At 41.9% G+C, this 24917-nt stretch overlaps 2 protein-coding genes across 3 annotated transcripts in view; one reads left to right on the top strand and one right to left on the bottom strand.

Annotated features, from left to right (window-relative positions):
• The window catches only part of Lrrc39 (leucine rich repeat containing 39), a 60335-nt gene extending 52901 nt beyond the window's left edge, over positions 1-7434 (top strand). For both annotated transcript variants that reach the window (XM_013516440.1, XM_005388794.2), the window contains 4 exons: positions 341-486; positions 2252-2404; positions 3694-3833; positions 7177-7434. In XM_013516440.1, coding sequence (XP_013371894.1) covers positions 341-486; positions 2252-2404; positions 3694-3833; positions 7177-7232 — 495 coding nt within the window. In that variant the 3' untranslated portion in view covers positions 7233-7434. The remainder of the gene's footprint in view (positions 1-340; positions 487-2251; positions 2405-3693; positions 3834-7176) is intronic.
• Trmt13 (tRNA methyltransferase 13 homolog (S. cerevisiae)) lies at positions 5651-22500 on the bottom strand (the record flags this gene model as incomplete). The annotated part of the gene is given in 10 exon segments (XM_013516438.1): positions 5651-7643; positions 8374-8806; positions 12063-12137; positions 12833-12905; positions 15369-15536; positions 15869-15975; positions 16137-16206; positions 16645-16707; positions 22301-22367; positions 22454-22500. Coding segments are annotated over 10 exon segments (1299 nt in total), but the record flags the coding sequence as incomplete, so codon positions are not given.
• Positions 22501-24917: the final 2417 nt, after the last annotated feature.

Genomic DNA, 24917 nt, shown 5'->3' with positions numbered 1-24917 from the left:
CTATCAGCCCTGGAAATTGCTTAGTTTGGAGGATGAATTTCCTTTCAACAGATGCATTTCTTTATACCCCCTTTTGGTGGGGGGTGCTAGGGATTGAACCCAGGGCCTGACATAGGAACTGCATCTCGAGCCCCAACCAGATACAACTTCTATCAGTTTTTCCTTTCACTGGAAGATATTCAGATTTATTTTTATATTTAATTTGTTGTGGCCTACTGTGTTTAAAGTCCAAGTGTAATGTGAACATTCTTTGATATGGAATGTTTCTTATATCAATGTGAGTCTTTTAGTAGTTTACATTGTACAAATTTATTTTGAAAAGCCTTGCTTTCCTCTTCAGCTCAGCAATCTCCTAAAACTTACCCACCTTGATCTGAGTATGAACCACTTTACTACAATCCCTCCTGCTGTGCTGAACATGCCTGCCCTCGAGTGGCTGGACATGGGGAGCAACAGACTTGAACAACTTCCCGATACCATAGAAAGGTAAAATAAATAGCTTTTGATGCTACTGACACACAGCTTAAAACCACCTACGAAAAATAACAGACAACTAACTAGACAAGACAAAAAGGATCCCAGGCATAACCAACAGGAGAAGACCTAGGTAGTTTGAGATATGCTGTGTTTCAACAGAACGTTTTTATTTATTCCAAATAAGTAAGAAAAGCATAGGGAGTGGGGAACTGGCTGACTTCAAGACATTAACAAGAATATGTCGGGCTGGGGATATAGCTCAGCGGCACAAACTCCTGCCTAACAAGTGCAAGGTCCCGAGTTCGATTTCAGTACCCCTAAAAAAAAAACCAAGAATATGTCACAATGGTAACAACATTGCTTTGTGCACGCCAGAAATTTCTGTACACTTGAGAAAGGATTGCCCGAGGTCAGTTAACGGCATTTAACTAGTTAGGAGCTGAACTGAGGCGACCTGGCCTGAGTCCCTGCTGTTCACCCGTATGTGCGCTACCTTGACCTTAACGGGCATCGTAATGGCTTCTCTGGAGCCCTCCGCTGCTGCCCCACCCTACACTGTGCTTTGAACCCAGGGCCTTCATTCACGTTGAGCTTCATCCCCACCCCTTCTTAAAATTGAGCTAAGTTACCCACACGAGACTGAATTTGTGATCCTCCTGCCTCAGATTCCCAGAGAGCTGGGGTTACAGGCCTATGCCACCACGCCCAGTCGGCATGGTAATAATTTCTGATTATTCTTGCAAAACTCAGATTAGATAGCACCTACGATTCTTTAAGAAAACTGTGAGAAAAGTGAAGACTTCTAAACTACGTTGCTTTCATTTCTACCAGCACAGGATATGAGTACTATATTGTAGAGATTAACTCGCTGATATAGTCTCCCTAGTAACCAGGGAATGTACTCAGTTAATTCAATAAGCATATTGGCTAAATGAGATACTGTCAGATAACATCTGATTTTTAAGGTAATAAGAATTCAGCTTTTCATAGTATATATATTTTTTTATTTTATGGAAAAAAAGGTAAAACAAAATTTCATAACAAAAAATAGGAGAGTTAGGGGCTGGGGATTTAGCTCAGCGGCAAAAGCGCCTGCCTGGCAAGTGCAAGGTCGTGAGTTCGGTTCCCGGTACCGGAGAAAAACCAAAAAAAAAAAAAAAAAATAGGAGAGTAACAATAGTTAATACGTTACATGTTACCTTTAAAGGAGTTGATCAGGGCCCAAGATATGGGCATAAAAATTTCTCCAATCACTATTAGCACAAATCTGCCTTTTTAATGAACTGCAAGACACTAATAGTGTAACTGATTTGCATTATTTCCCTTTTCTCTACTGTCTTTCCCCCTTTCATCCATCCCAGTTCCTTTTTCCTTTTCAACAATTTCTTCCCATTTCACAATACCTATTGTACAGTGTAGACTTTATTTACTTTCATTTTCTCACACCAGGGAGAAAATAGTGTTTACACATGAGTCTGATTTATTTCACTTATGACTCTGGTCTCAAGTTGCACCCATTTACCTATAAAAGTCTCAAATTTATCCTTCTATATGGCTGGGTAGTATCCCATTGTATAAAAATATATCTTTTTTTATCCATTCCTTGGTTGATGGGCACTTGGGTTGTTTCCAAGATTTAGCTATTACAAATTGTGTTACTGTAAACATGGGTGCACATATATCGCTGTGGTACGATGTTTTTAATTCTTCTGGGAAGATACCCAGACGGGGAACAGCTGAGTCCAGTGGGTGCTCTAACCCTGGTTTTTTTCAGAATGCAGAATCTTCATACACTGTGGCTACAACGGAATGAAATAACATGCTTGCCAGAAACAATCGTCAGTATGAAAAATCTGGGTACTCTTGTTCTCAGCAACAATAAACTGCAAGACATCCCAGCATGCATGGAGCAGATGGCCAGTCTGAGGTAAAAAGCTGCAGGCATAAAACTGACCTGCTCGGGGCTGGGGCTTTAGCTCAGCGGCAAAGCGCCTGCCTGGCAAGCGTAAGGTCATGAGTTCGGTTCCTGGTACCGGAGAAAAACCAAAAATAATAATTAATAATAATAATAATAATAAAATTGACCTGCTCATTTCAGGCCGCAGGACACAGTAATGTGGAAAAATTGTTCTGAATAAATTTGATTTATTTCTATGAATGTGTGTATACATTATGAACGTATATATTTTTAAAACACTGTGTTGGATTCTAAACACACACACACACACACACACTTTTTTTCAGTACTGGGGACTGAACCCAAGGATGTACCCCAGCCCTCTCACCCATTTTTTATTTTGAGACAAGGTCTTGCTAAGTGGGCCAGCTCAGGCTTGAACTTTCAATCTTCCTGCCTCCGCTTACCAGAGTGCTGGTATTACAGGCAGGCACCACGGTGCCCAGGAGAAACTACATAATTTGATAAATAGGATTCATATAATCTGTTCTCAACTATTTAAAAAACTTGAAACTCAGACAATACTGAGATTTATCAGCTTTAAGAAATGTCTTACATCTGTAACATTTTCATGAAAATTCTCTTTGTACTTCTAACACACCTGATTAGCAAAATAAAAACCAAAAAGATAAACACAACTATTTACCTCCAAAGTAACTACAAATGGACACAGGTGTTACATGACGTAACTGATAGTGTGATTTTTTAGTAATTACTATCAGAACGCCATTGAGTGTTTCCTTTCCAAGATCTAACTTGCTGACGGTGAGAATAAGACAGTAGACACCAACACTTCCACAGCAAAACCACACGTTCATCTGTTCACACGGCGTCACTCCCCGGCCTTCATCTACTCCGCAGCTATTAGTCCTGCAGCGGATGAAGACACAGTGAGAAGGAAGACACACTCAGTCAGCAACTAAATTCATAGCATCACTTGTGTATTTAAGACGCATTAAAACTGCTCTTAAAAGTTAAACTATCAACTGTCAAATCAATGCTATGAACAAATAGTTGCTATACTTATAATCTTGGAAAGTAAGTTGTCTACAGCGAGTATTTTTCTTCTTCTAGGAAAGAAACAAAGATTCTTGGGACACATCACAGCTCACCAAGATGTTCAGTTATTAAAGCCAGTTTTTAAAAAAAAAAAAAAAACAAAAACCAGCCATTTAGTATATTATCACTTAACCTTTATCCAGGGAGACGGACACTCTAAAATTGTTTTTTTTTTGTTGTGTACGTGCGTGTGCTGCTAGGTTCGTCAACTTTAGAGACAACCCGCTGAAGTTAGAAGTAACTCTTCCTCTTGGGAACAGTGCAGAGGAAGAGGAGGAACGCGAATTATTCGGCCTTCAGTTCATGCACATCTACATACAAGAGTCCCGGAGAAGAGCAGGTACGAGATCTGTACGCAGTACAGGCTAAATCTTTCTTTTGGGGGATTACAGGAGTGCATATATAATCGAGCTCTACCTTATGGGTTCCTTTGATTTCTGTCTTACTTTTTCTATACAATTCTGGCCTTTGGGTCAATACTGTGGGGGAAAAAAGTGAGATTCAACTCTGTTAATAACTGGGAGAAAGGTTTGAAGAGAGGCTGTGAGGATAGTAAAAATCTTTCAAGTGGAATCAGGAAATCAGTTCCTGGCCAAGCACTTGACGCCCGACCGAAGGAATGAAGACTGAACTCTGTACTTTGTTTTATTTATTCTTTGAGACCTGTCTCACTATGTAGCCCAGGCTGGCCTTGAACTCACAGCAATTCTCCTGCCTCAGCCTCCTGGGTACTGGAATTTTGGTGCAGGCCACCCGCCCAGCTTGAAGACATGACCCTGAACAGCTTCAGTACCTCAGTCTACCGGCTCGTTACACACATCAATCTGAGTATGAACAGACCTCTAGCATTCCCTCTTTTTTCTATCATTAATACATATCAAAAAACCATCTTACTTAGGAATGAAAGATCGTAAGAGAAAGAATTTTTGTTATTTAGTTTTTTGCAGTGTTAGGGATCAAACCAGACCCTCAGACTTACTAGGCAAGCACTCTACTACTGAGCTTCATCCCTCAGAACGTGAAGTTCTGATACACAGATTTCAACGCTGAGTCTAATTTGGATTATTTTTTTCAGCACGGGGGATTGAACCCAGGGCCTCTGCGCTGAGTTACATCTCCAGGCCTTTGTATATTTGGAAGTAGGTCTCACTAAATTGGCCAGGCTGTTTGAACTGGTGACCCTCCTACTTACCTCAGCCTCCCAAGCACCTGGGTTTATAGGTCCGAGGTACACACGCAGCTAAAAAATTTTAAAAATTAAGAAAGCCTTCAATTAAACCATGATTGGGAGAACAGGGCAAAGAGCACAATTTTGTTCATAAAAGCAATGGGAATAATCAAGTAGAAATTATAGCTGTCAATCACTAAAATGTGGTTTTGAATGACAAGGTAGACCAGTTCAATTCAAAGCAACGAGTACTTTTTAAAATGCTAGTCGGTTTCTCCACTAGAAAAATCACTTTGCCAATATCCAGTGGCAGATTTAAACATCTAAGTAATGAGACAAAGTGACTGAAATTCTGCCAATGTCCAGTCTAGGAAGAAACGAGGCAAGGTCACAGAAGCACGGAGGACAGACTGGGAGAGCACAAGGAAAACCTTCCAACAGTCTGGGGCCTAATTTTGCGAACAGAAGATAAATATATGAGACAAAGCGGTAGAACTGAGAGCTGGATGAGGAGGGGGGTCGTTCAGGGCAGCAGGGGGCAGCTGAGTGGACGGCACTGCGGAGGGGGGAAGCTGCTTTGGTGGGCAGCGGCAGGCGGTAGCAGAGGAGCTCGCTCCATCAGTCAGTCTGCTGCACCTGTGGACGTGCGGGCTCTGGTCACCGCACAAATCAGGGACAACGCGCACGGCGCACGGCCAGTGGGCTGCTTCTACCGCTGGGAACTCTCACAGGTTTGCTGTCACTTGTACAGAGAAATGTGACCTTCAAGAAGGGTTCTGCCGCACATGCAGGCCCCACATGCTCGCCTTCTCACGCCACGTGAGAGAAAACAGGGCTGGGAAAACAATCTTGGCCTAAAGCAGAATGTTCCAGGATAAGTTTATTTTCCTGTAAAGTACTCAGTACTCTACTGGACACACATCAGTAAGGTGAATCAGGATAATCCCTGCACGTATATAAACGCCTCGTGAAACATAACTGAGACTCTATTTCTTGTAGAATGTCTTTTATTTCTGGGCATAAATTGTTGAATGATACAAAATAAATTTTACCCCACAAAGGTGCATTTCTGACAATAAAACAAGGCTAATTACTGAAAGATGTATCACCTTCATTTATGTTGTAGGTTAGGGAACATGGGTAACTTAAAAATAATCAAATTACTTTATTTTAGTAATATTTGACATAGTTATAACAAGAGGAAAAAGTTAACAACTTAAAGCGATAATCAAACAAAAGCCTGCCTATTGTGTTATTAAAAGTAGATTCATGAATTACTACTTCTGGTTAGCATTTGTTAGTTCCTTTGTGCGTGGGCTGGCTCTAAGCGTTTTCCTTGTGGTACAGCCCTGGGAGGTAGGTTTCACTGTCACCACGTCATCATCGTCATCACCTCCGTTTAGAGGAGAAAGCTGAGGCACAAAGAGATAAGCAGTTTGCCCACGGTCACGCACTGAGAGGTGACACGATTGGGACTTGAACCCAGGCAGACTGACAAAACGCATGTGATTAAATTAAAGCGGAAAAGTCAGGAATTAAAAATGGGCTAGGCTTCTATTTACAACTCTTCTAGTCATAAACCTACAGGATAAAAATAGTCACCTTAGAATATCAGTATCATATTTGAAATTCATAATTCTGGATCTTTGTCTTGGCATATGTTTTGACAATTAAGACAATTTTTACAAATAAATGCAGAAACAAATCAAGGATAAGATGTGGAAGAGAATAACAGTTCTACCATATGTTTGGTTTAATGTTTGCTTGTGCATAGAAACTGTTCATCAGTAAATAAGGCCTAAATGTGACAAGGTTTTTGGTTTCATCGGTTAAATTTCCACCGTATTCCAAGTTATTTTCCCAAACAGGTGTGAACATACTTATCATTTGTATTACGTATGTAAGAAAAAGCCTGATAAATTATATACATGTGTATATATGTGTGTATAACTTAGAAGCTATTTGCAAATTTCAAATTTACTTTGTGATTTATGCTTATACATATCTTTTTAAAGTCTTATAATAATTCAATAAAAAATGAAGTGATTTTTGAAAACACTCTTGACATCTCTTCGGTTTTGGTGTTTGTCATGGACAAACTCTGGGAGTATATAAATACCTGTGTAGGGATCTGGAAGCTGGAGGGTGATTTCACTACCGATCACGAACACCCTTTCTAGATCTGTGGGTTTCTACTTGTTTGGCTGTTTCCCTGTGGTTTTGTGAGACAGGGTCTCGCTGTGTAGCCTGGCCCGGCCTTGAAATCATGACCCACCCGCTTGAGCCTCCTGAGTGCTGTGGCACCACTCCTGGCTCCACATCTGCATAGAAAAATAAAACCCACATATATGCTAAATTCTAAGACTGGCCCTCATTACAAGCTGACAACTGATTATTACGTCTTGAACTTGGGATATAAAAAATATTAAATACAACCAAAGGAAACAAATTTCCCCAATTAATAAAAATACAAAGTTAACATGTCACTTGCATGTTGATGTGTTTTGTGTTTCAGATGACCAAGCCAAGTGTTCAGATACTTTACCAACCTGTACGAATACTGATGGATAATGTAATTCAAAATGCCCTGCCGAAGAGGATTATTTTCAGAATTTGGTGAACACTCTGGATTTCTCAAGTAAAAAGCAAAGCTGCTGCCACAGATGAATGAGGCCACGGTGTTTTTTTAAAGATCTGCTATTCAAATCATATTTTTGTAAATATAAAAATATAATTTAAAAAGGTATTTTTGGTGGAAGACAGATGATATTCAAGTCTCTTTTCCGTTAAGCAGTTGTTTCTGGTGATGAAGAATGAACTGGTAAAGCAGTTAACAATACATTTTCCAAAGACACCATAGGGTCTGTGTAGTACTGTAAAGCAGGATGAAATCCTTTCTGCTCTAAATACTGGATTCGGCCTTGATCAATCAGCAGTTTACAAAGATGTCCTATTTTCTTCTTTTCTTCAACAGTAAGAAGCCTAAGTTGAATAAACATACAAAAAATTATTAAAATTTCATAAAGGCTTATAAAGATTACTTTAGTCATTTTTATTTATCAAGAAGCTGTTAAGTATGTTATGTCCATGCCTCTAAGACATATGTTAGGGTCAAAATAAAAATGTATTCTAGCTTACTCTAAAATTATCCTGGAAAATATATATTTATGAATAAACTGTTCTAATAAAAGAAAGTAGCCCCCTTATTAATGGTTTTACTTTTTTATGGGTTTATTTCTTGTTTTTTGTTGTTGTTGTTGTTTTGGTTTTTCTCCGGTACCGGGAACTGAACTCACAACCTTGCGCTTGCCAGGCAGGCGCTTTGCCACTGAGCTAAATCCCCAGCCCCTTTTTTATGGGTTTAGGTGACTGAGCTTGTGTTCTGAAAATATTACATAGAAAATCACCCAAGTAAACAGCGTAGGCATTTAAACCAGTGCTGTTAGGAGCAGCGTGACCTGCGCCAGCCCACTTCCGCCCGCGGCGGGACCCATCTGTCTAGCACAGCCTCGCTGTGCACAGTTCCCGCCTGCTGGTCATCAGACTGAGTGTGGCGGTACTGCAGTGCTGGTGCACAGGGCTTGGTACCAGCCAGCTCCAGCCATCCACCAGGGGTCTCTGAACGCCTCCCCACCGACAGGGAGGGGAGCGCTGCCCTGCAAGCAACTGCACAGTACCCCTCTCCAGCTGCGCGGCAGGAGCAGCCACCTACCCGGGCGAGCCGCCGGCGCGCTGCCCCGCGCCTCTGCCCTCGCCGCCGCCGTGCTGCCCGCTCTCCTCGGTCAGGTCGCGCCTTCTCTCGGGGGCCGTGTCTGAAGATTCCAGCGACGCGTCCTGCATCCCACAAGTCGCCCAGCTACTCATTCGCTGGAAATAGTGGAACTCCACTGCTCCAAGGCCTAGCGCCCTGAAATATTCTTTGCCCACATAATGTCTCCAATCACACCTGTGGTGACAACAGAGCGCAATAACAATGCCGGCCACGGGGGTCCGCTTCTCTGCGACACTTTTCTCACTTCTCTCCTTGGGCAAAGTGTTAATTTCTTTTTCTGTTTTATCATTCTTTACGCGTTTGGCTAAGGGCTCTTCACTCCTTTCCTCATAACTGGCAGCACAGGTTTCAACCAAACATCGTAATGCAAGATCTGCAAACACAATTATGTGGCCCCCAACCACATCATCTTTAAAAGTAAGTACTCTTTTCGCATTTCTCAAACAGCATGGTTTCTAAAAACCCAACAACAAAAACGATAAAAGACCTACTTAGCTTTACACTTGTATCACAAATCAGCTTTGTGCAAATTTGTTCTCTTCTGTCTTCGTTTCTCTAGTGATTTATTTTGCATAAAGCCTACTTCCCAGTAAAGCTATCTGAAGCTCTCTACAATCTGAAAAATCTATGTTCAACTGCTTGGACTGTTTCTCATTTCTTCTACCCTGGCTGAGGAAATGACTTACATAAAAAAACACTCGGCCAGGTGTGGGGGCACACGCCTGTAATCTCAGCATTCTGGGAGGCTGAGACAGGAGGACTGTAAATTCAAGCCCCGCCGAAGTAATTTACGGACTCAGTGAGACTCTATCTCAAAATAAAAAATAAAAAAGGGCTAGGTGTCTAATTCAGTGTGGGGCCTTGAGTTCAGTCCCTGATACAGGGGGAAAAAACTAAACCAAAACCAGGAAACGTTTATCTACCTATACTTATATTTCATAGGCGTTTTAAGGCCGAGAAACACAAAGAAATGAATTAAGGACAACAGTCCTGCTCAGCATATTGGTGCTGCACTAGGGAAAGAAACGAGTCTCGAAACGTAGGATGTGCAGAGGCGACATGGACTGAAGTTGCAAAGGGCCTCCGCGCGCGGAAGGCAGGCTCTGCTGAGTCGGCCTCCTCCACTCAGGCCTGCGGTCACAGGGTCTAACGAACGCCTTCTGCGTGTAAAGCTCTGAGGATGTATTGACGCACACATACAAATTTAGAGTGGTACCGCTTCATGTTCAAATGAAAAAAATCAGTACCTTTAAAATGTTTTAAATGGATTTTTGATGACGATGAAAACTTACATCATTGACAAGATTTCAAAGATCACAAATATACACCATAAAAACCCACATTTTCTCTCTGATTATACATATTGTGTCTGAGCAATAAAAAAAGAATGTATATTTCAAAGTTTTATTACCCTAAAATATTAATGAATATTAAATGATCTGATATTTCATTAGTAAATTTAATTCAATATATGAATTTAAGTCAACAAACGTTATTGGGAACCTATTATTTGGAGCAAGTGATAGCTAATCTATTATTTCATGAACTATTATTTTCTTCCTTTCTTTCCTTCTTTTTTCTTTTTAATTTTGAGATGGGTGTCTCCCTACGTTGTACAGGCTGGCCTTGAATTTGCAATCCTTCTGCCTTAGCCTCCAGAGTACCTGGGACCACAGCTGTCACACTGCACGGGGCTTCTAAAAAATATATTCAGGCACCTAAGTAAACTTCAGTGACTTAATTAATGATTTTCAGAAATGACAATAACCAGAAAAATGTTAAAAGGACTAAGTTATTTCAAAATAAAAAGGAGTTTTAACCCTCTATTTTAACGCCTTTTTATAATGATTTTTTTGTTGTTGTTGAGAAACAATCTCACTCCGTAATTCAGGCTGGCCTTCAATTCTTGGCAACCCTCTTGCCTCAGTTTCCCGAGGGCTAGGACAACAGGCAAGAGCCACCATTCCTGGCTTCTGCAATGATCTTAAGGGACAGAGCGACACACTCAGAAAGGGAGGCGAGACAACAAACCGGTGCTAAGATTCATTCATTCATTCATTCAAGCATGCTCTCAGTTTTGGTTAGACGCCAAGCACTGATTAGGAGAATTAGTTATCTAAACAGTTAAGACGGTAAGTTCAAGTTGCACAGAGGGTATTCCCATAGTACTAAGCAAGCGCGTCTTATGTAAGGAGGCTCCCTGAAAGTGGTGACGACTGAGCTGAAGGATGAGTGGACACTAACTAGATTTGGGGTGGGACGACAGCGGAACCCGAGGCACAGCAGGGACAGTACGGTGCGTGGGGAAGTGCACAAGGTCTGATGCTGCTGAACTGCGAGGCTGGCGAGGGCCTTCCGAAGCAGGGCAAAGACGCGTTACGGGTCTGACGGCCTGAACACCGACGCTGCAGCGCAGGGAGGGGAGGCGGCCAGGACCTAGGCAGAAAGGTGGCCCTCGAGAAGGGGAGGAACTGGGAGAGAGCGCCACAGAAGAGAGGGAGCCAGAAGGTCAAGAGGACGAGCAGCAGCAGGAGCAGCAGCAGCGATGAGGGGAATTCGGAGTAGAGTGGGTCGTGGGAGCAGAGAGACGGCCGCTGCAGCGCACACCTCTGAGAAATCCCAGTTAGACGAGCCGAGTCAGAGGCGCGCGGCCCCCAACCCCACGGGTGGGTCTGTTCACCTCAGAAGGCTTTTATGGGGGTTAAAGAAGGTGTGTGAAGTACCCTAAAAACTGTGGAGGACACCCTGTTACAGTACTCAGTCTTGTCTTGGGTTCCCGCGTGCACGGGTGAGGGAACTACCAGAAGCTGTGAATAAGATGTAACAGCTGACGTTTAGTGGGCACGTGGTATGTAACTCTGTAAGTTATCATCGCTTTATTACGGGGGAGGCAACCGAAGCTCAGAAAGGTTAAAATTATACAGAAGAGCTGAAAGCTAGACTGACTCCTAAATGCACGATGTTTCAACTTTACCATGCTAGATCAGATGAAAAAAGTTCTAAGACGAGATAGCTTAGATTTTTTCTGGCCTAAAATTTCTTTTTCCCCAGAATCCTGAAAACCAATGATCTTCTAGTGGGGCAGGTTTCTGATACTTCCCGACCACCTCCTTTAAAGAAGCCCGTACCATGCCGGGTGTAGTGGTGCACGCCTGTAATCCCAGCACTCGGGAGGCTGAGGGCAGGAGGATCATTGTAGGTTCAAGACCAGCCTGGGCTACAAAGTGAGCTCAAGGCCAGCCTGAACTGCAGAGTGAGACCCTGTCTCAAAAAAAAAAAAAAAAAAAAAAAAAAAAAAAAAAGCCTGTATCTTTTGGGGTGGAATTATAGAGCTTCTCTAAATGAACTTTTTCTCTTTTTTTCCACTGAAATATAAGCCAAAAAGCCTTACAGCCCTATAGAACATATGACTTATACACAAAATTCTTAATTCATCTTGTGAAATGGTCAACATGAGCAAAAAAAATAGGCAAGTCCTGTGTCTGATACAATACAGGGTCAGCGCAACTATGAAGACTGATGAGCTATACACGTAAGAAATCTAAACTCCTCAAAGGAGACGGCTGCGGTGGCCGGGGCCGCTTAGGCTCTCACAGTGTGCTCATCTAAACGTCAGCGCGTTTGCATACCTGTGGCCACACCGCAGAGATGCTTCCCAATTCCTACCACAGGCAGCTTTCCTTCCCGGAGCACGGGGATCTTGTCTGAAATTAAAGGAAGAATTAAGTTAGCACTTCTGTGGGGTACAAGATTTAACGTGGTCTTCTATGAGAAAAAATTAATTAGAACTTTAATTGTAATCCCAGTGATTCATATATAAATCCTGGGTTGTTTCTCAGTGCTGTGTTAAAATCAGTGGATGGAAGATGCTGCTGAGATATATTATTTTCTTTTTAAATAACAAACTACAAAAAAGGTAGAGAAAGAGCATTAGGATGACTGAGGCACATGCGCATATGAAACGTCAATTTCAGTGACAGCACAGTATAAAACTCTGGGAAGTTTCTTATATGCAGTAGCAAGGCCGACAGCCACATCGCCTTTCCTTCAGTGATTTTGGGGAAGTCACCTTGTCTGTAGGAAGAAGGCTAGTTCATGGTATGAAAAGACACAAAATTAGCTTAAATAAGACAAAGAAGCAATTCAGGACATAGTAGCAAAACGTTTAAACTCTACCTAAATACAACAGCTTACTTCCACTTGATACTGAAAAACCTTTTTAAGATTTCAATCGCAATTCAGTTTACATTCGTTACATATAAGATTCTATGTTAATAACAATGGCTTATTTGTTTTTTTCTGAAGCACCCGTTCTGCATGACTGGATTTCTAAGCAACTTGCCGCATGACTGAAACATCTGTGATTTATGGTAAAGCAACAGAACGTTATGCAACTTACTCAGACACAAGTGCTGAATGTCAATTTGAAGTCTTTCGAACACTGAATTTTTCCTTCTGTGTTTGCCATCTACCTGCATGAACAGAAGATTACTGTAACAGTGATTTTCCATGTCACACAAAAGCTTAATGAAAATATTTCTATTTGTTTTCCCAATTCAGAGTAAATGATTTCCCATCTTACTTTTCACTATTAAAAAAACAGAATAACAAAATTTAAGACTGCACAATCTAAGCTGGACACAGCGGCACACGCCTGTAATCCCAGCACTCTGGGAGGCTGAGGCAGGAGGATTGCAAGTTTGAGCCTAGCCAGGGCATTTTGTGAGTTAGTGGGATCCCGTCTCAAAATAAAAAAATGGAAATAGGGCTGGGGGTGTAGCTTAGTAGGAAGGGCTGAGTTCAAACTCCAGTACAGCCCTCCCCCAAAGGCACAATTTTTGATGAAAATTTCCAAACAGTATTACGTATGTTTATAAGGTTTAAACTTTTTATCTGTTATCATGCATACATTATTTCTTTTAACCTTAAAAATGTGCGACTCCTTTACGAAGAAACTGCTAGCCAGCTCCTTTGTTTGTCACTGGGGTTCTTCTGTGAGCTCACTCCTCACCCCCTGGAAGACCACAGCCATTCCATCTGCACCCGGCGCCTGTGAGCCAGCCATCTACATCTGCCCAGGGCTCTCCGAGGAGCAGGAGGCACATCTGGCTGTGAACCAGAAAGCGCTATCCTCCACAGCAAGCCGCACACTTCTAGAACTGAACTCACTACTTCTTCCTCCAAACCTATCTTTCTCGTCCGCCGTCCACACTTCCTGCCTCAGGAAGAGTGCCACTTAGTCACCTAAGCCATACAAACACTACCCAAAGTTGTGTGTTTCTCAAGCTCAGGAACAGTAACTCACCAAGGTCTTGGCTTCCGACACCTCGACATTTCTCACACACTTTCCCTCTGCAGCCCACTGCAGTGGCCTTGCTCTCTGGCCCATTTCTTACCTCGATTATTTACTGCATAATATTATCTTATTATTAATCTTACTACTTCAAGTCTCAGATTGTTCTGATATAGTTTTAATTGTACTTCTAAGAAAACTTTGAAAAACCCCTTTAGACTTCACTAGTGCTTATGTAGCCTTTTGAACTCCTCAATCGTCACCTCCTCTATGTAATCTCCCACGCAACCCACACTAGACTAAGGTTGGTTCACTACCTTCAGGGCCCCGTAGCATCAGGTAGTCACCATTATTGTAACATACTCAGCATACAGAACCAAAATTCTTGCATACTTGCACAACCAGCTATAAGCTTCTTGAAGGCAAGAACCAAATTTTAGCCAGGCGTGGTGGCACACACCCATAATCTCAGCACTTGGGAGGCTGAGGCAGGAGGATTTAGGCCAGCCTGGAGTACACAGGGAGTTCAAGGTCCACCTGAACTATGTAGAGAGATGCTGTCTCAAGAAAAAAAAAAAAAAAAGAAACAGAAAAAAACCAAAGCAGTACATCTTTTCCGCTGTGTCCCAGCGCATTGTCTACCCGCTTCTGCCTCCTTTCTAAGCACAAGCCACGCGCCTTCCTGAGCATAAAGTACGGAAGTTTTCCTGGCCGGCTCTCCTCTCAGCCTCCTCACTGTGGAAATCCGCTTCATCCCTCTCCCCTCACACAGAAATGTCCCCGCATCTCCTCCTCGCTCCGGGCACTTGGTCACACTGCTCTGGCTCCCTAGCACGCGTCTCAGACCCTCACCTAGCAAATGCTGCTTCACCTTTCAGCACCCCGTGGAGGAGTCACTTTCGCTGTGTCGTTGTTCTCTATCCCTTCCCTGGTGTAACATGTGTCGCGCCTTCCTCTGAAGCCTGCACTACGCTTTGTACGGACTGCACCCTCCATATCTTAATGCATTACTACAACTGTTTATTTGCTTCTCTCTCCTTTCTAAATAGAAGCTATCTCTCCTTTTCCTATCTCTGCAATGGCCTCCTCTTTTTTTAACTTTTTATACCCAACGTCTATTATGGTGCCCGAGAAAACACTCAATCGGTGTGCAGGAGTCAATAGTAAGTGGTAGAAAAACCCCAAGACATCACGCAAACCTATACGTGCAGCCATTTACTTGCTTACTTACTTAGAGACAGGGTCCCACCACATTGCTAGGTTGTGCAGGCTGGGCTTGAACCGAAGTGACCATCCTGCCTCAGCTTTCCAGAGTGCTTAGGCTACAGGTACACGCCACCACACTTGGCACCTCTGGCCCCTAAAGCCCAGGTTAAGCTTGGTTCTTTCAATATTTTCCTATATTTGCAAATAATTTTAAGAATTCAGACCACAGTCTATCAAAATGTAGATTTAAAAAATTTATCTTCAGTTTAAAAGTTTTCAATATACTTAGAGCTGATAAAAAGCTATAATGAAATGCACAAAAGAGAAAAAAATCATTTTAGAAGACATGTTTCTATCATTTTTTTTCCTAAATAAGAAAAATTCATTTGGTTAAAACAAAGTTTAGTTACTAATACACTGAAATTGTTACACATACCTTGAATCTTGTGGTCACTTTTTCTACTAGGATGAAGTGAACTTTTTCAGCATCTTTTAAAGCAATATCAACCCAATGAGATAATTTTCCTTTTCCTGCTCCAAACTCAACAAAGCATCTTCTTGGGCCAAGTAACTTTAATTTTTCAATGTTACCTAAAATAGAAGCCTACAAACGTCACATGATTATTTTACAAACTAAAGCAAACACATTTAGCTCATATGGGAAACAGCAAGGTAATTTCTACATAAGGCTGTAAGGACACAATGATAATGCGACTTTAAGTTTTTTTAGTCTTACTTTCAAATACTTAATACTCTACTCAGAAACATATCCATGCCAAATATTTTTAATATGTGTTTATACATATTTTTGAAATTGAAATATTTTTGAACCCTGAAAAGTAAAGTAAGTAAAATTTCATTAAGAACTAGGTTGAGAAAAAATAGAATGCTAGCTTTAAATGAATGAACAGGACAGGTATTGGGGCCCAAACATACCTGTTGCTTTAGGTGCTTGATGGCAGAATCACCATTTTTGGGGTCACTAAGGGCACCCTGTAACGCCGGATGGGACATAATGTGATCTTCAAGTGTAGAATTCAAACCTGCACCAAATATAGACGTGATACCTTAAGCAACCAAGTACAAAAGTACAGCACCTTCAACAATGATAGTAACATCTTATAAACCAGAATGGCATCAACTCATATGCCACCTAATTATTCTAAAATAATTTAATGAGCAACTTTAGGCTAGTTAGACTTACCTTTACTTGCTTTTCTCAATTTCTTAATTAAGTTTTCCAACTGCTCTTCAGATAGAGAGGAAACTGGAACCTATGTACAGAAATAAAACTAAATAATGTGGCCAAAAATTGCTTTAAAGCACCGAGGTAGAGACGGAGTAAAGGCTTCACAGTTGGGCAAATCCCACTGGCAGCGGAAGCTTTTCTCGCTGATAAAATCTCTTCCCTCGCTGCTATCAGAACGGTCCAACCGCGAAGCGTCCACTCCGTCTCTGCCATGCTACTTGCATCAGTCTAACGTTCTCAGGATTGGGAAGTGGAGACTGAGAAAGGCCTGAGGCAGAAGGGACCCGGAGCCCCACTGTATCTTGTTCTGGGGCCCGGGCTGGTCTGGCAACCAGTCATCACTGATAACACTGATTCTACAGGAAAATGCATTTTACATTCAAAGCAACGAATTTATTCCAGACTATTCCCAACAGTAAAACAGTTTACAGATATCTTTTAAATATTAAGTGAAAGTACTTACTAGTTGCTCAGGTACTTCTGTTTCATCTTTTAAGCCCGCATTAATATCTTGAATAAAGAATTCCTTGACAAACACAAAACAAAACCGTAATGTTATTAACATGAAGCTCACAAAAATTAAGCTAAACTGCTTCTTCCCTTCATCCCACACTCTACAGCTGCCACTCTCCCTTCCTCCCATTCAGTTAGTTTTTTTTTTTTTTGGTTTTCTTCCGGTACCGGGAACTGAATTCACGACCTCACACTTGCCAGGCAGGCGTTGTGCCGCTGAGCTAAATCCCCAGCTCCCTCATTTAGTTATTAAATAATTACTGAGCGCCTGCTATGGTACCTGCTTCGGTTTATGTCAGTGATGGCGAACCTTTGAGAGCCTTCAGTGACACAAACAGCCCACGGCGGCACACCTGCCATAGGTTTGCCACCAGTGGTTTAGATGCTGGGAATTCAACAGTAACTAAAGGAAGAGACAAACCTCACGTTCACGGATTTCATGCTCTAGTGAGACCGTTACGTAAAGAAGCATTCACAGTCTAACAACTCCACTGGTAATTTTATTAGAGTTTTCACCTGTTTACAACAGACTGAGGACTGAGTCCACTTTGCCTTGTGGTGTTAATGCGAAAACAAACGCACACACTGCTTATCAGACATGCACAAAGTACAGCTGTGCCATGGGAGCAAGCCGATTTTTTCTGCTTTAAAATAATTTTTAAAAATGAAAGTAAGAATTCCTGTAACACTGCATTATTTAAATGAACATAATGAGATCCTTCCAGTTCATCTGCAGAGATACAAACTCTTAGTGAAGACCTCAATCAGCTTTGTCCGGTGGCATTCCTGCGATGATGAACATGTTCTGTGTCTACCCTCAGCAGACGGCAGCCACCAGATGTGAGTACGGACACTGCAACCAGAAGTGGGGTTTGCAATCCGATTTAGTTTTAATTCATTCAGATTTAGTCACATGAGGCTACTGGCTGCCACACTGGACAGTGCAGATCTACATGAACGACATCATACTATTTCTGTGAATCCTATTTTAAAAGTGCGAGCAACTCCTGGGGACACTGTGTTATGAAGTAACTTCTGTCACACAGATGGCAGAAGGGCGATGTCCTGAGTGTGTCTTGCTACCACTATTTACACGCTTAACAAGGGAGACAGGTGACTGAGTAGATCGGGTGAAGACTGCGGGGATCTTGTCATGTTTTGTTGGATGCCTGACAAAACTACAATGGAAAGGTAGCCATAACCGTGACAACTTGAGAAGTCTCAGTTTGGAATGCTTACAAAGAACGTTCCAGGTAAATTATGCTGCGGATTGAATTTCTGTATGTGAAAATTATTTACACGGGAGACATTTATCACCAACTTTCCTTTAGTATGCAAAAGTTTTACCAACTGATAAGAGTTTCAGAAGGCCGGGCAGGGGGCTGGGGATTTAGCTCAGCGGCAAAGCGCCTGCCTGGCTAAGTGCAAGGTCGTGAGTTCGGTTCCCGGTACCGGAGAAAAACAGAAGGCCGGGCAGAACGGTGATATGACTCCACCTGGGTTTCAGGTTTCGTGTGGTACAGTGCACCTGATCCAGAGCGCTATGCTTCCTCCTGTGTTTCCTCCCACTGCTATTATTCCCTTCCTTGCCACTGTCCTAACATGCAATGGAGTCTGCCCAAGGTATTTCGTTTCTCAAAAATTCACTTATTCTTTAAACTTTTCCCAGAACACATAATCTACCTGCTTGCTTTCACCGAAACTTGGCACTTAGGTAAGGGAGATATTTGCAAATAAAGCCTATTTTTCTCTTTCTACTAAAGGGGCTAGGGCTTAAGGCTGTGGTAAGGTAGTTTTTCTTTTTTCTTTTATACCTTACTGTTAGAATACTGTTAAGCTTATAGGATCTGGCCTATGAAGAGGTAACTGGCATTGTACTGTATGGGGCTATTTTGTCGCCAAAATGCTTGAGAAGATGAACTACTGGGGGACAATTTTCCTGTGGGTCTCCCAATTTTCCACAAGTTTTACACGCAGGGACACTAAGTTTGTCGCAGGCTATTTTTTCAAGGGTGTTTGTATACAAGCCCCCTTGGAGGACAGAGATGGTATCCCCCTCTAGATTACTGTACAGTAGAACAAAGAAAAATGTCTACTTAGGGAACGCAGATCAGGTAAGTTTGTTTACTCCCCTATTTAAAAAAAGATTCATATTTCCCGAGCTTGGAACTCCCCCAGCAGTCCACTGTCCATCTTCTGGTCATTATCCAATACTCATGACAGACTCTGACAGTAAGTTGTCCTTTCCATTCCAAATCTAACCGAAAGGATCAGGTTTACAAGACACCCAGTGTAACAGGTTTTTGTTCCTTTTAAATTTTAAGCCTTCATGTTACATTAATAAAGTACTTACAGGGGCCACTGGACCCTGAATTTGCTGTGAACCATGTAACCTGTGCAGTCATAAATTCTATTGACCCAGTATCTGACCACTGCTTTGTAATTTGCTAGGAAAATATACCCTCTCACCCTCATAATATTCTACCTTAAAGGTTTCTACTCACTTTTTCTCATTAATTTCTGACTGCCATTTCATGCCACCCAGTCTACATGTCCGCTCTCATTCATACTGTCTTTCACCATCAGATCTTTCTGTCAACACCCCCTGGCAAAATCAAACTTATATTATATTAACATGATAGGGTCTCCTTCACTGAACTCACTCTCAACAAAAGGAGATGAATGCACTTCCCTCCACAGCTACGTTACTTGCAGATATGTATATATACACAGGCATACATCTGTATTTTATGTTAATAGTTTTGATGTTTAACTGCCAAAATATCACTATGTGTTGAACACTTTACTTTGTTAATATAATCTTTAAAATTTTTCTATTCTGTTCTTAATTTAAATTTTTAAAAAATATTTTTGTAGTTGGGTGTGGTGCTACACACCTGTAATCCCAGCATTCAGGAGGCTGAGGCAGGAGGATCACTGGGCGTCTGAGGCCAGCTTGGGCTATATAGTGAGTTCAAGACCAGCCTGAACTACATAGTGAGACCCTGTCTCAAAAAAATTTTTTTATCATGTACATGTACATGAAGCTTACAACATGATGTCATGGGATACACCCACATGATGAAACAGTTATTATAGTGAAGCAAATTAACATATTTATCATCTTACATAGTTACCTTCTTTCCTATTCTATCCTGTTAGGAACAAAAAATTGAACTTTTAGCCCCTGCTTGACTGATCAAAGGTTATCATGGCACTATATATCCCTTGGGTTTAGATAAGTGCACTCATAAGTTAATGTGACCGTGATGGCTTGTGTCTCGATGTCCCCCGGAAGACTCATGCAATCACAGGTGGGGATTTGTCAGAGGCGGCTGGCTGTAGAGTGTGTGACGCTGGGATCCATTCACGATGCAACGCCGGGATCAGGGGCACTAGGATTGAGGGTGTAGGTGTGATCCACCCTAAGAAGGCTGATAAAATATAGTGGATAGAAAGAGTCGTGATTGTCCCTTTTGCTCTGCTACCTTCTACCTGCCATGAACTGTTTGTCCTCCGGGATGTCTGTCTGCCACGCCACCGTGCCCTGCAGCCAGCTGACTGCGGGGTGACACCCCTACAAACTGTGAGCTAAATAAACCTTTCCTCTTTTAACTTTGGGTATTAGGTATTTTGTCTCAGCAAAGAGAAAAGTAACTAAGAATGACTTTTACCTCCAATATGAAGCCTGCCAACTACTGCTGAAGAAAAGCCACCTAGTCACTGGGATGGTACAAGTGCAAATTTATTATCTTTATATTCAGTCTAACTCTCAACAATGCCCAACAATTATTCCTCATAACCATAGTTCTAAACCCTTCCTTCCTTCCGGAAATCTCCTACGACAACCTCACCCCTCTCAAACACCTTGTCCCTTAACTCAGAAGGAAAAGCACAGCCATCAAGTAAGTTTTCCAATTAATTTTCCCGTCCGCTCAAATTTGCCTGAACTGATACTTACCTTTACTACTTCCCAGCTATCTCAACGGAAGAGCTAGCCTCCTCCTCCTCCCTTTACTCCATTCCCTATTCTTGTGTGCTTCCTGAGAAGCCTCGCAGTGTCGGCGATTCTTTTATTTGCAAAGTCTTCCTTTCTCATAGCTAAGCATAGAAATAGTTGCATTTCCTCATTTTCAAACACACTCCCTCTGCCCCACATCCTTTCTGACTGCCACTAACTTTCAAGTTCCACTCACAGCCACAGCTGTCCTATTTGTCATTTATTCACATGTTCTAGTCCAATCTCTGCCCACCCCACCCTACGTAATACCAGTTTTGCTAAGGCCTTTGCTCTTTAATAACTATCATATCGCTAACCCAATGGCTTCTGCTCTGCCCTTCCCTTACGTAATCCCTGCCATGCTAGGCACACAGAACGTCATGTTACATGTTCCACTTCCCTAACTAGGTTGCAACGGTCTACGCAATGTGCCTGGCATGATGTCTGCCAAAGTCGGTGGCGGGGAAACTATGGCATGCGTGCTGTGGGGGGCTGTTACCACTGAAAGCTCTAAAAGGCTCGTCATCACCGGCAAGCGTGTTCACCTAGTATCTGCGGAATAAACAGATCCCTCTCTTTTTCCCATAGTTACCCTTGGGTAACTCAGAATCCAAAGCTTCACCTATGCCTGGTATACATTTGACTTCCAAATTCTGATTAATGGTTCCACCTTCCTGCTGAATTTCAGACTCATAGAACCAACCCCCAATTTTCAGGAAGTCACTAAGTTTTATTGAAACTGCTCCCTCCAGGATTCCGGAATTGATCCCCACCTTCTCGTCTTCTCTAAGCCAGGCCCGTGCCATGCCCACCCGGATTTCAGTGGCAGGCTCCTCCCTGGTCCTCCTGATAACAAGCGACCCTCCATACTGCTAATGTTTTCTAGGAGGAACATCGGACACCATTCTCAAGCTTAAAATCTTTTCATGGTTTTCCATCTATCAAAATGAAGTTCAAGGGTTTTTTGAAAATGTCATATGGTTTCTCAGTTCCACGGCTTTACATACACTGCTCTTCCTCAAAAGGAATTTTCTCCCTTTTCTTTGCCATATCAGGACTCGGTTCAAGCGTTATTCCCTCTGGGAAACCTCAACCCCTTGGAAGTGAGTTTAATTTTGATGCAAGGGGCTGGAGATTTAGCTCAGTGGCAAAAGCACCTGCCTGGCAAGCACAAGGTCGTGAGTTCGATTCCTGGTACTGGGAGAAAAAAAAATGTTTTTGATGCAAATGCATTCTCATCATATTCTTTCGTCTGATGTTACTACACAATATCCTTTATTTACAAGTTTACTTCACAGTCCTAAGCTCCTAGGGTCATAGTTCACTGAAATAAGTGTAGTAGGCAGCAAGTAAAGATGTTTCAATAAACAGTGAAATTATTTTCTGAACATTCGTGTTGCATAAAATAACATTCCCTGAACTAAGACCATAAGTAGATTTATAATCATGTATGTTCTATACACTTCACTGCATTTACCAAATTCTAGGCTCAAAGCAAAAGTCTTGTTAAAAATGAGTATTCACATTTACAAATTTCTAAGTACCGTATATATAAACATTACATACTATACATTTCACCATTCAATTTTACTGATCAGATACTTACAGGTTTTGGCTTCTCTCTTGAGTTACATTTCTTCAGATGCTTTGCTAGTTGATCTTCATATACTGTGCTAAATTTAAAGAGAAAACCTTAAATGAGACTTGTAACAATTACTGTTTCCAGGGAAGAAAAACCCTTATCTAATCCATACTTAACTGTTTTGGATCTAAAGGACACAGGATTCTTTTCCGAGCATTTTCTTCCTAATAAATCAAAAGAGATACATTTAAGAAAAGTATCAAGTTCATTAGTTACAGATACCAGATTAACTCCAATATATCTACAGTCCCAAAACAAGGCAAGTAAACTTCAAACGGATGTAATAAAAAATTAGCAAAATCAGGTCAGAGGGGTTACCAATAACAACAAACAAATCTTCTATCAAGCTAGCTACAGGAAAAAATCCAGCTTTGGACAGACATGGTCTCTAGATTCAAGCAAGTTATACAGAAGGCTTACATATCTAATATTAAATCTATGATGATAATAATAACTCTAATATGTGCTACTATCTTATGCACCAAGGAAGAAAAAATGTTAGTAATTTGCTTTTTTTTCAAATTAATTAAAAAAGCTGACAAAAATGGTGTCTGGCTGGGCATCACGCATACACCTGTAATCCTAGTACTCTGGGAGGCTGAGGCGGGAGGGCTGCAGGTTTGAGCACAGCCTCAGCAACTGAATGACTCAGTGAGATCATGTCTTAAAATAAAAAGGGATGGGGAGGTAGCTCAGTGCAAAGGCCCTGGGTTTAGTCCATAGTACCTCAAAATAAAATAAGAAATTTTAATTGGATTGTTTAGCACGTATAACCGTTTTAAATAAGTATATCTTACAGAACGGTGAAAAGCAAACTAATAAACCTATGAATTATTTCATATTTAAAAATGTGAAAAATGGCAATAAAACTTTTTAACAATTCGGCATGTGCCATCTCCCACTGGCTTTGCAACTTTTCATATAGCAGTTGCTATGTCCTTTCACTTTTAAATGACACGGATTTAACTATATATACTTAGAGAAAATGGAAAGCTGACAGTGTGGACAATTTGGTCTAACGTTCCATGTAAACCCGTATGAAATAGGATACTACAGTAGTTCAAAGCACAGGCCAATCAGACTGCTTAGGTTTGATTTTCAGCTCTATCAGCTACTAGCCCCATGACCCCAGGTAGGCTTACTGCCTCATGAAAGATCAGAATAATACTGCGTAATACCTCCTAAGGTTTATGAAAATTTGGTGGAGTTAAAAAAAAGTCGAAAGTTAGCGTAGTGCCAGCCACAACAGGACCAAGGACACACTCTTCACTTCTTCTCAGTTTACTTCCGTCCTCCCCATGAAACAACGCACACGAGGTTTTACAGAGAAGCTGAGAAATCTTCCACCTTTGTTCTGAAATGCTGTATATTAATTTTCCCTTATTTGCTGACTTCAAAATTGAGCTTGCAGCCAGGTGCTATGCGGTGTCCCTGCAGTCTCAGCTACTTTTGGGAGACTGAGGCAGGTGGTCCGATCTCTCCAGACCAGGAATTGGGGAACCACCTCGGTAACACAGACAAAAGTCTCTCGCTTCTGTCTCCACAAAGCTTAACTTCTATGCAAGAAGAGACGCTAACTTTCAAAGCCTAACCATAGAGTGGGAAAATGAAACACTTTCTTTAAATTTATCATCTGGGTTTGGAAGCAATTTGCCTATCTTAGAAGTATTGATATTTTGGGCTGGATAGGTATTGATTTTTTAGGGCGTTGTGGGGAGAACCGTCTCATGATTTAGGTCTTGCAGTGTCCCTGGCCTTCATGTATCAGATGTCAGTAACATTTCCCAGTTTTGACAATGAAAATGTCTGCAGACATTGCCATGTGTCTGACAAAATCGCCCCTAGCTGAGAACTGCTGGGTGAAAATGAGTGTAAGCAGTGTCATCAGTTATATATGACAGTTTTTAAGGAAAGAAGATAGCATCCAACTACATCACAAATTAGGGTTCGGCAGAAAGGTCACATTTCAAAGCCAGGCGTGGTGGCGCACACCTGTAACCCCAGCACTCGGGAGGCTGAGGCAGGAGGATCGTTGCGAGTTCAAGACCAGCCTGGGCTACAAAATGAGCTCAAGGCCAGCCTGAACTGCATAGGGAGACCCTGTCTCAAAAAGACAAAAAAAAAAAAAAAAAAAAAAAAAAAAAAAAAAAAAAAAAAAAGAATGGTCACATTTCAAATCCTAATTGTAGTCATGAAAATGCTTCCACTTGGTGTTCTGCAGGCTCCCTTCCAACCCTACCAGACATCACTGCTCCTGAGCAGGGATTTATCCACAGTCCGCCGCTGTCTCCACCCCCTGTCATTTCCCGGAGTTCTGGCTACAGGGTGGGGACACAATGCTTCTTCTCAGTCTTTAACCGAAGGACGCCTGCCGGCCCCTACAAGCAGCGAACTGTCCCCACACAAACCACGTATCCCAAACAAGCACGCCCTGTCTCGGAATGCTTCGTTCAGCTAAACCCCAGTCACACCGAAACCCGAGGTAGGCTGCGGCTGCGACGGGCGGGGGTGGGCGGAGGGGCCGATCTGCGCCGGCGTTTACTACAAGGATTGCACTTTGAAGACGAAACAAGATAATGCA

Source organism: Chinchilla lanigera, unplaced genomic scaffold, assembly GCF_000276665.1.
Source record: "Chinchilla lanigera isolate Chin_1 unplaced genomic scaffold, ChiLan1.0 scaffold00034, whole genome shotgun sequence".
NCBI classification, from domain to species: domain Eukaryota; kingdom Metazoa; phylum Chordata; class Mammalia; order Rodentia; family Chinchillidae; genus Chinchilla; species Chinchilla lanigera.
Note: the sequence above shows the minus strand (reverse complement) of the source record. Positions and strands in the feature narration are given on the sequence as shown.